Source organism: Suricata suricatta, chromosome 11, assembly GCF_006229205.1.
Source record: "Suricata suricatta isolate VVHF042 chromosome 11, meerkat_22Aug2017_6uvM2_HiC, whole genome shotgun sequence".
In the NCBI taxonomy this organism is placed as follows: domain Eukaryota; kingdom Metazoa; phylum Chordata; class Mammalia; order Carnivora; family Herpestidae; genus Suricata; species Suricata suricatta.
In genome coordinates this window covers 43,992,503-44,004,435 of record NC_043710.1, presented here as the reverse complement: position 1 = coordinate 44,004,435, position 11,933 = coordinate 43,992,503, and the positions used below count along the sequence as shown (strand labels likewise).

The following is an 11,933-nucleotide window of genomic DNA, read 5'->3' as shown; positions in this document are numbered from 1 at the left end:
ACCCCAGCTGCCAATTTTCACCACTTCTGAAAATATCTAGATGTGTGAAAAAGGACTGTCCCCCATACAAAGAACCAATTTCACGAACCTACTGGTAAACAAATAACATTTCTATAACTGGAACCGCAGGATGCTAGAGTTGTACTCATTTAAAAAAAACCATTCCGCTACCTTTGGTCTTTAAAAAAAGCCTCCACTGCAATATCCTAAACATTGTTATGTGCATCTCACGATGAAGAGCGTGGCCTTGCAGTGCAGAATGAGGAGCGCGCGACGTCACCGTGAAGGGTAGCATGCTATGGTTTCAAGGAACGCCAGCATCACAGCATTGGATTCTGTGCATCAGGATCGAGGTCATTGTTGCCAGAAGGGGGGTGCATGGGGAGAATATCCAGCTCATCCACTTGCGGGGTCGGGTGCATGACTACCAGTTGGTCCTGGGGAATGTCTGCGGCAGCTGCTGCAAGGTTGGTAATAGATTTACTCTTTACACACTGAAAGTCTACATGCCGACTCTTTCCTTCTTCCTTCTCCCAAGACATTCGAATAAAGGGTCTTTGGACATAGTTGTAAATCACTTCTGGGCGGCCCCCAGGCCTTTTCTTTACTTTTTCTTTGTAGGTAGGATAACCTGGAGGAAAGAAAAGTTTTAAAAACTGAGGACATGCACAAACACGCGTGTGCGCACGCAAGCGCGCACACACACACACACCATGCACACATGGTCCTGGCACACTTCTCAAGTTAGCCTAACGAGGGCTTTTCTACTGTAGTTCCTGAACAAACAGAAATTAAAGAAAGGAAACCAATATTCCATCTCTTTAGTCATCAGTTCAACAGCCAGAAACTGAAACCCTACTGGAGCAATCCCACTTAATACACCAACCACTAGAAAAACATTCTTAAAGTCAAAGCATGGAGGGGTAGGTCCTAAATACAATGATACGTAATCTAGTGCATCTTGGGCTCCACCTGTGTGTCCTTAATATCCCTGAACCCTTCCCTTCACAGGATTATCTGGCCTCAAGGCCTGCAATTTGTTGCCATGTTAGCCTTCTAATTTCCTAAAACCTAAATCTCCTCTTTATATTGCTTTGGGTTTTTCTTTTTCTTTTCTGTTTTGTTTTGTGTTGTTAAACGATAAAGAGCTGTAGAGCAGTCCAGCTTCACTGCATGCAGGTCAGCAAAGCCAGTATTTTAACCCCCATGCCATTTCAACATTACTTCCAACAACAACCAACCAGTTCATCCAGACTGGCGATTCCAAAGCAGCTTCCCCTAATTATATCTCCCTTTTCTTGATAATTACTAAATATTAACAACTAGTAAAGACAACTCTAGTTTGGGAAAAGTTTCAGTAAATTTTTTTCCAAAGACATACACTTCTTAGGAGTTATTATAAGTCCCTTCCCTCCCTTGTACCAGCAAGAATTGCTAGTTTAGAACAGGGACTGGCAAACATTTTCTGTAAAGGCCAGATGGTAAATACTTCAGGCTCACTTTAGCTTCTATTGCAACTACTCAACTATTCCATTGTAAAGTGAAATCAGCCATAGAAATATGTAAATGAATAAGCATATCTATGTTCCAATAAAAACGTTATTTATAAAAACAGACCATGGGAGGAAAAACAATAATAGGCAATGGGCGAAATTGGGCTCATGGACCACAGACCATATTAGAATCAGAGAAACCTAGGGGGAACCTGAGGCTCAGTCGGTTAAGCATCCGACCCTCGATTTCAGCTCATGGTTCAAGACTTTGAGCCCCACATCAGGCTCCATGCTGATAATAGTGCAGAACCGGCTTGGGATTCTCCTCCCCCTCTCTCTCTGCCCTTCCTCTGCTCATGCTGTTTCCCAACATATATATATATAAACTTTAAAAAAATATTTTTAATCAGAAAAAACTAGAAAAACCTCACATCTCAGGGACTCAAATTATTGTATAAAGGATGTATGTAGGCATCATTGGTAGCTAAATATTTAGCCATGTATGGAATGTGCATGTATGTGGCTCAGGGGCAGGCAGGGCTAAAAACCTTTAAAAAAAATTTTTTTTAATGTCTTTTATTTATTTTTTTGGGAGACAGAGAGAGACAGTGTGAGCAGAGGAGGGTCAGAGAGAGAGGGAGACACAGAATCTGAAGCAGGCTCCAGGCTCTGAGCTAGCTGTCAGCACAGAGCCTGACACGGGGCTCGAACCCATGAGCCGTGAGATCATGACCTGAGCCGACGCTGGATGCTCAACAGACTGAGCCACCCAGGAGCCCCCTAAAAACCTTTTAAAGACCATCGGCAGAATGTCGTTTCACACTCCCAATCAATTACCATCTAAAGGGCAGCTCTAGAGTTCAGAAAGTTCTCCAGCTCTATTTCTTTGTCCTTGATTCCTCTTGGACTATTAGAAAGTCTTTAAAATTCCTCTCACCATATTCCAATCTCCTCCATACAAAATCACCACTCTGACACAAGTGTAATATTATAGCCTTGCTTAAAAACTACTACCAATGGTTTCCTCATGCTCCAAGGGAAAGTCTACAGTCCTCAGCATAGAATATAAGGCTTTTTTACAACCTGGTTCCAACCGACTTGTCATGAGGCTTCAGCTCACATGTCTGCCTTAAGAGGCTTTCCTCAACCTCCTAATCTATAGTAGTTTCCAGGTGCCTTCTTTCTTGCTTGGAAATCAAACAGCTAAATTCCACTATTTACAAAATGACAGAGGACAACACACACTGGTGAAGCAAACATGTGAGCAATTCCACTGTATTTTTAGCCCAAAGTCTCCTCCCCTTCCTGCAAAGACCCTATTTCTGGTCTTTCTTTCCCTTATATCTCAGTAGCCCATTACTGTGATCTCCAACAGCTCAACAGGTCACTGATCAACACCATTATCTTCATTATCAGCATCACAGACATACTGCGAAAGTACTATGTGCAAGGCCCTGTTTTAAGTGTTTTCCTGTATTGGTTCATTCTATCCTACTAGCCCTGTAAGTACTTATTAATGCTTCCATTTTAGATGAAGAAACTGAGGCACAGAAGTTAAGCACTCCTGGCCAAGCTCATGCAACTATTAAGTCATAGTATCTAAACACACAAGCAATGTGGCCCCACAACCTTTAATCTTTACACTTTGCCATGTTGTGCCAAGGGAGACACTTTGTTCTTTAGTAAGGACACTTTAAAATAAAAATATCTGACATGGCATCTGGAAAATTCTATCTAAATTACAAAGTAAAAACAATCTAAAAATGTACACATTTAAGAAGATTAAGTTTGAAATCTGTATTTATGTGAAAATAAGTTAACTATTATATACCTTAAGAACCAGTAAGCTACGAATATGCTTTTACATGCATTTTCAGAAAGTAGTTTTTAGTTTTCTTGGGCTTTGAGGAACTCCAATGATCACAAATAGGCCAAGAGCTCTGGCAACCTTATGGGAATGTGTACACATGTGCCCAAACATATATATGAGCCCAGTGAGATATGCATCAGGGGGACCTATGGCAGCAAAGACAAATTTATTTCTCTGTATTGCTAGGATACCTTACAGAATAAATAATTTCTAATGGCTTTCTCAGATAAAGGAAGGTAATATTTATTATTTATAGGTCTACTGCATGAGCATTCATTTGGTAATCATTTGAGTTCTTCTCAAAGTATGTATTTCTCAAACTATACCCAAATGGCATTCAATTTTTAACTGTTTTTTTTTTTTAAAGAAAATTAATAGAAAATAATGAAAATGTCTTACCTTCTATTCCCAATCTAATCTTCTTAAGACCTCGCTCCTTCAAAACTGATTTGGCCACATCTCTGTTTTCAATGTACTTGAAAAATCTATATAATTTTGTGCTATAAATAACTGGAAACAAAAAAAATATATATATTCTTATTAAAATCAAAGTACTTAGAGATAAGCTTAAAATTATCTTGATCCTCAAAGGGGCCTGACAACCCTAGAAGCGCAAATATGGATGCAGTGATGCGGAAGGATGACTAGCCAACATGACAGGACAATTCAGTACAGTTAATGTATAAGCAAATGTCTACTTAAGCTAAAACAAGAAACGCTTTAATAACCAATCAGGTAACCCAGTCCATAGGAAGAATCTCCTTCTGAAAGATATATCATATATAAACTTACTGGAATGGGATCTGCCCCAATTTCTTCAAATAAAGGGCTAAAAACATAGCGATGTCACATCATTATCAAGCAGCCAAAGTCAAGGACTTTGCTGTGATGCCTATAAGGCCTTGTCTGGAAGGGTAACAACTACCTTGTCAGAAAGTACAAGACGGATACATCTTATAGACCATGGATTGAGCAACTATTAATAATTCCCCAAAAAGGCAAAGACCCTCCCCACAAACTGCTTCAATTCAGGCGAACAGCCCCATTTAATACTGATGTTAAAAAAAAAATGGCAGATTCGAGCATGTTCTGCCTAGGTTAGTCTGTTTAGAGCAAACTGGCTTTGCAAAGGACAGACATTCCACTGACAACATGTTGAGTCTTCCAAATGTGCTGGGAACTTCAGGGAGTTAGAGTGATGGACATTCCTCGCGTTCTCTCTTTCAGGTGGAGTTATCTCCCTTAAAAGGTGAACTGCAAAGGTTTTTTCAAAAAAAGAAAAACACACTCACAAACCAAACATGCTGGTTTAAGAGTCAATAAAAGGAAAATACGTATACAGAGTTACTCATGGGGTCAATTTGTGATTTACATCCTTAAGATTACTGGTATTTTAAGGTAAAAATCTGATATCTCAGAATGTTATGGTGTATGTCACATTTAGGAAAATCACGCTGAAGAGCATCTGAGCACAAAATGAAATATATTTAAACAAATTAAGTAAAAATGTTTTCAGTCCTCTTTAAGCTTCGAAGCTGAAGATGAAGAAAAAAGAAAACAAACCAAAGAACATGGACATGGAAAGTCCAACAAGTGAAAAGGAAAAGCCAGGTCAACTATATTCCTCTATCACTATCATGTCATTTCTGTGTTCTATAGCTGGCTCTATACTCTCTAGACTATTCCTTTTCATTTTTGTTAGCCTTTCATTTTTCCTGTGTTTTGCTCAATTTGTTATTCCACATATTTTTACAGAAAACTGTCAGAAAATAAGTTAGGAATGAGGAAATACAACAGAAATGGCTGTTACTACAACTGTCCAGAGAAGAATCACAACACTCATTAAGTATATCATGTAAAGGGAACATATAAATGTAAACTCTGAAAAGTACTATTATAACTTAGGTTAAAATAATCTTTTGAAAATCTACAAAAAGAATGCCACTTGGAGACTGCTTTGTTTTTAGCCAATGAGAAGTAAAATGAAAAAAATCAAAGATTAAGGCATTCTAGTTTCTATATTCCTGTATTTTTTTTTTTTTAACTTAACCCCTAATCTTTACCAAGTCAACACAGACTGAAGTACAGAACAAGATGGCAGGTTCTTTTATCTAGTTCCTCAAATCATTCTTTTAACTCTATCTGGTATCTCAAATCTATAAAACTGCTCAAAAATACTATATTGGGCTCACCAAAAATAAAATAAATTTTCTGACAACAACAAAAAAAATCAAAAGGCTCCTATCAGAAAAAGTTTAAGGGGCGCCTGGGTGGCTCAGTCGGTTGGGCATCTGACTTCAGTTTGGGTCATGATCTCGCAGTTTGTGAGACCAAGCCCTACGTCGGGCTCTGTGCTGACAGCTCAGAGCCTGGAGCCTGCTTCAGGTTCTGTGTCTCCCTCTCTGCCTCTCTCCTGCTTGCACTCTGTCTGTCTGTCTCTCTCTGTCTCTCAAAAATAAACATTGAAAACATTTTTTCAAAAGTTTGAAATGGAAAAAGTCATTGTTGCTCAAATTAAGCTGTTTTCGTCAAAAATACCTAACTATATACAGTTCCACAAAGATTTCCCAAGGATCACTATATCCTCCAGAACACATATGATACTAAAAAGGGAACATCTTAGAACTTAAAGTCACACTGGAAACCAATGAGATGAAGCTTCTCATTTTATAGTTGAATAAAAATTCATCTACAAAAAAAATCAGCTGATTTATTTATAATCTACCAAGCTTACTTCTCTAGAAGGCTTCTTTCTAAATGCAAAGAAAAAAAAAAAAAAACTCCACCAAGATCCAGATACTCAACAAAGAGCAAACCATTTCTGTGCATGACAGGCGTGGGCATACTCTTTCTCTAAAGGGCCACAGAGTACATACTTTGGGCTTTGCGAGCCATGCGGTCTCTGTTGCAACTACTCACCTCTGCCGCTGTAGCGCAAAAGCAGCAATAGACAATGCATAAAACTGGACTTAAAAACACAGGCAAGAGGCTGGATTTTGGCCCATAGGCCATAGCTGATGACTGGTGGTGCAGGTAAGAATTCAATGCACTTTTTTAAATAAAAACTGTCCTCTGATCAGTATTATCAAAGACACAGAGAGAATCTATGATGACTCAAGAGACAGAAAACATGCCACAACACTCACTTTGTGAATACTCTTCTCCCATCTGTGGTGGATACTCTTCATCCCAATCGACCACATCATCATCTGTAAGCACTACTATGTGGCATTCTCGTTCCCCACTCTGGGCACTGGCTACCATGAGAGGCAGGATCATCTCTTCCAGATAAAATTCAAACTGTCTACGAGCACCATCATTTGATAACTCATGCATCAGGGCACCTGAAACAAAACCCACAAAAATACCTTTTTTTTTTTTTTGGATGACTGACAAGTAAAAGACAAGAAACACACACACACACACACACACACACACACACACACACACACACACACAACACCAGATTAGTTCAGCATCTACTCTGCAACCCTACCATACAAAATATAGTGGTTATTTTTTTAGTCAAAACTTTTCCTAGGGGGGCCCTGGGTGGTTCGTTGGTTAAGTTACCAACTTTGGCTCAGGTCAGGATCTCACAGTTTGTGGCTTCAAGCCTCGCATCGGGCTGTGCTGACAGGTCAGTGCCCACAGCCTGCTTCAGATTCTGTGTCTCCCTCCTTCTCTGCCCCTCCCCTCCTTGTGCTCTCAAAAATAAACTTTAGGGAAAAATTGGGGGTGCGGTCCTGGGTGACTCAGTCAGTTAAGCATACAACTTCAGCTCAGGTCATGATATCATGGTTTGTGTTGGGCTCTGTGCTGACAGCTCAGAGTCTGACACCTGCTTCAGATTGTGTCCCCCTCTCCTCTGCCCCTCCCCTGGTCTGTCTCTCTCTCTCTCTCTCAAAAATGAACACTGAAAAAAACATTTCCTAGAAAGAGATTTTATGGAACTGTCGGATCTTACAGCAAGAAAGGCCAATTAAAAGCATCTAACACAAGCTCCATTTTATACTTCATGAAGTCATCTGCCCAAGGTTACAAAACTAATTTGCAAAATCAGAATTAAATCTCCCAACCCCTCCATAGCCCAGGGTAGTTTTTATTATATCATGCTGTCCTCTATCAATATATGCAATTCTATCTTAAAGCGTATCTTAAAGATCTTTTCAGATTGTCCACATGAACTAAAATAGCTTCCATATTCCATCTACATGTTTTCTTTCAGAAAATTATTCACAAACAACAGTAACATTTCAGTGTAAAAAAAGAAGTAAACTGGCTTTGGGATGAGGAAAACAAAAGGCTAAGTACAGACATATTGAATAACTTCAATTTCCCAAATACAGACACAAACTCACCTGCACTGACTTAATCTTTTTAGTTTTCTGTCAATGGCAATGTCCTATCTCCTATTTAAGCTTACACAGTACTAATTCAGAACTACTGAGGGGCTTAGAGAAGGAATTAGAATTCAGTCTAATCTATAATCTCCAGAGGGAGAGCATTTTAACTCCTAAAACTTGTCGCTAATTATATAATTATTAAAAGTATATAATGATATAACAAATTATTAAATAAAATGTTATTATTTAGCCATGCCTCTCTCTAGGCTGGCTACTTCCCATTAGGATTTCTTCTTTTTAATTCCCTTTATCGTCAAACTCCTAGATATATCAACACACTGACTTTCCTTTAACTTTTGACCCAATTCCAATCTGGCTTCTACACTCAGTACTCCTCAAAACAGCTCTCAATACAGCCCCCAAATGACCTTTAGAGTTGTAAAAATAATGAACAACTTTGGATCCTGTTTTTATTGGACTTCTTGGTTGAATCTCATTTTAAGGACCACTACCTTCTTCTTAGAACACTCTTTTTCCTTAGAATCTCTGATACCACTCTCTCTGGCTTCCCTTCTCCTCTGGATGTTCTTTGATCATTTTTACCAACTCTTTCCCCTCTAACTGTTCATTAAATACTGATGTTTCTCGGGAAAATTTTCTTTTCTTCTCCTACCTTATGCTGATAATTCTCAAATTTATTCTACTAATTTTAATCTTCTATATTCTAGATCCATTATATTCAACTGCCTTCTGGAAATCTCTATTGGGATGCCACCTCACAAGTACCTCAAATTCAATATAACCAAAAGTGAATTTAATCATATCTGCTTCTCCCTGAAGTCTATCAGTAAATAGCCACATCATCCATTCATTTCTCAGAATCATCTCAGAAGAGTGCTGGACATATAGTAGGAACTTAAATATTTGTAGAATGAGAGGAGCCAAGATGGCGGAGAGGAAGGGAGCTCTGTAAACTTCGTCTGCCCCATCTATCGAACTGAGAAGGACATTACTCTCATCTGCAAGAGCGGAAGGATAAATTACGGACTCCAGTAAGAAGACAACCTCAAAGATACCTGAGTGAGTGAGTGCAAACTGGGGAGACTGAAAACGGGCCAGCCCGAGATGGGCAGGGGAGGTGGGAGCCCCAGCGCAACACGGGGCAAGCGCGTGGAGCCCAAGAGACAAAGGGAAGAGACAGAGAAACTGAACACACTCATAGTACTGTCTCTGGGGGAGAGGTAAAGAACGTTTAACCACGCTCGGAGAGAGAAACTCTTACTCCATATATACCTGCTGGGCAGCGCGAATCCTGAATCCGGGTGGCACAAGGGAAAGAACAGCTTCTAGCCCTGCGCCATCCCGTTGGGAAGTCGGCGGCAGCCCCAGGGGCACTCACTTCGACCTTGCCTACGGGAGTGGGAGCACACACCTCATTTCTACGGCGCATCTCGCCCCCAGCATTGGCCATGCCAATCCCGAATCCCGGGTGCCAACAGGGAAAAAACAGCCCCCACCCCAACACGATCCCTGGAGGGAGTTGGCAACGGTGGAGGCCGGGGTTCGAGCTTCCGCTGCAGGAGCTTGCAGCTCATTTCTGGCAGTGTCCGGGCCTCGGGCAACAGCAGCCAAGAGAAATTGATACCTCCCCCAATGCGATCACGATCCCGACTGGGGGCTGGGAGTCCGCAGGTGTCTGTGAGGGTGTGTACTTCGCCTCTTGCTGCGCACCTTGCCTCAGGCAGCACACCTCGCCTCAGGCAGCAGCAGCCGAAACCCCCGGCCAGAGCCAAAAGAAACTGATCCCTCTCCCTAAGAAGCCAGTCCCCAAAGCAAGTACATCTCATCTGTGGTAGCATAAAAGTGCATGGACTAAGACTTTGAACCAAGGCAGGCCTGGAAAATACAACATGGCTCAGCTGCAGCACAAGGGGATGGGACTCATTAGAGTGGGCTACAGTGCCTAGTTTCAGCAAGGCGAGGCATGCCGCCATTTTACTATCTGCAGCCACCAAGGCAGAGCCTCTGAGAGCAGCCTCCTAGACCTACCACACCAAACCACGCCTGTCCGCAAGGGGGAGCTGCTTTTGTTTTCTTTTATTCTTCCTTTCTCTTATTTTTTTATACTTACTTTTTATTATTATTATAGTTTTTACTTAAAATTTTTTTTTAATTTTTACTCCTTATCTTCCTATCTCCTCTCTCCCTTGTTTCTTTCTTGCAATCCAGATATATTCCCCTGTATCTCATCCTTATCTCTCCCCTCAACTGGTCACACACTGTTAGACTGTCCATTGTCCTTTGTTGTCTCTGACCCCCTTTATTATCTTTTTTCTTCTCTTCTTTTCATCTCTTTCCTCTCCATTTACTTTCTTTCCTTTCCCCCTTTTAATGTGTTTGTTTGATTTCTCTGTGCATTTGTGTGCTTCGGTTCCCTCTGTGTCTGTCTGTCTGTTTTCATTCTTAGAGCTACACCAAGAAACAAGTCAAGGTGTGCATGTTGGCAAGTACCAAATATCGCTGAGTAAAGAAATAAAATATTCAAAGGCACAACAAGAGAAACTGAGAGACACCATTAAAAGAATATTTCCTGAAGCGACAGGCCCTGGACAGTCATAAGCCTCCTTTAACAGAGCAATATTAACAGGTGCACAGTGCACAACGAGCTTTTTAAAGCTGACAAGAGACAGAAAACTACCAAAAATGACAAAACGAAGGAACTCTCCCCTAAAGAATCTCCAGGAAGAAGTCACAGCCACAGAACGGCTCAAGTCAGATCTAGACAACATACCGGATCAAGAATTGTAAAAGCTTGTCCTAAAATTAATCGCTGGAGTTGAAAAAAGCATCAAAGAAGCAACTGAGACAATTACTAGGCACTTTGAAAATAGGTGTGATGAGTTTTAAAAAGGCTATAAATGAGGTGAATAACAAAATAGAGGCAGCCACCTCAAGGATTGACAAGGCAGAGAGAAGAATAGGTGAATTAGAAGATACAGTTATAGCAAAAGAAGAAGCTGAAAAAAAGAGAGAGAAATTGATCCAGGAGCAGGAAAGGAGAATTTGAGACCTGAGTGATACAATCAAGCAGAACAACATCCCTATCATAGGAATTCCTGAAGAGGAAGACAGAAGGGGCCTGAAGGGATACTAGACCAAATTATAATTGCAAATTTCCCAAATCTGGGAAAATAAATAGACATCCAAATTCAAGAAGCACAAAGAACCCCCTTAAGATGTAATTTGAATCGGCCTTTGGCACAACATATCATAGTGAAACTGGCAAAATATAAAGATAAAGAGAGAATTCTGAAAGCAGGTAGGGAGAAAAGGGCCCTCATGTACAAAAGGAAACCTATCAGAGTGGCTATCAGACCTATCTAATGAAACCTGGCAGGCCAGGAAGGAATGGCAGGAAATCTTCAATGTGATGAACAGAAAAAACATGCAGCCAAGAATCCTTTATCCAGCAAGCCTGTCATTCAAAATAGGAGAGATAAAGGTGTTCCCAAATAAACAAAAATTGAGAGAATTCATGACCACCAAACCAGCCCTGCAGGAAATCTTAAGATGGACTCTATGAGGGAAATGTTGCAAAGAACACAAGGTGCCAGAGACACCACTATAAACATGAATTCTAGGGAGAACACAATAACTCTAAACCCACATTTTTCGATAACAACATTGAATGTAAATGAACTGAATGCTCCAACCAAATGACACAGGGTAGCAGAATGGATAAAAAAACAAAACCCATCTATTTGCTGTCTACAGGAGACTCATTTTCGACCGGAAGACACCTTCAGGTTGAAAGTTAAGGGATGGAGAAATATCTATCATGAGACTGGAAGCCAAAAGAGAGCTGGAGTAGCCGGCTTATATCAGACACACTGGACTTTAAAGTAAAGGCAGTCACAAGAGATGAAGAAGGACATTATATAATAATTACAGGATCTCTCCATCAGGAAGAGCTAACAGTTATAAATATCTATGTGCCAAATTCAGGAGTGTCCAAATACATAAAACAATTAATCACAGAAACAATCTTATTGATAAGAATATGCTAATTGCAGGGGACTTTAATACTCCACTGACAGCAATGGATAGATCAACCAGACAGAAAATCACTAAAAAAAACAATGGACCTGAATGACACATTGGAACAGATGTAATTGATAGATTTAGAACTCTGCATCCTCGAGTTAGGAAATTCACCTTCTTTTC

At 40.4% G+C, this 11,933-nt stretch overlaps 1 protein-coding gene across 7 annotated transcripts in view; it reads right to left on the bottom strand.

Annotated features, from left to right (window-relative positions):
* Positions 1-6: 6 nt before the first annotated feature.
* The window catches only part of BTBD10 (BTB domain containing 10), an 89,734-nt gene continuing 77,807 nt past the window's right edge, over positions 7-11,933 (bottom strand). For 5 of the 7 annotated variants that reach the window (XM_029914572.1, XM_029914575.1, XM_029914573.1 and 2 more), the window contains 3 exons: positions 6,510-6,731; positions 3,763-3,873; positions 7-631 (listed from right to left, as the gene is read on the bottom strand). In XM_029914572.1, coding sequence (XP_029770432.1) covers positions 321-631; positions 3,763-3,873; positions 6,510-6,731 — 644 coding nt within the window. In that variant the 3' untranslated portion in view covers positions 7-320. The remainder of the gene's footprint in view (positions 632-3,762; positions 3,874-6,509; positions 6,732-11,933) is intronic. The other 2 variants (XM_029914574.1, XM_029914571.1) reach the window with 1 other exon arrangement.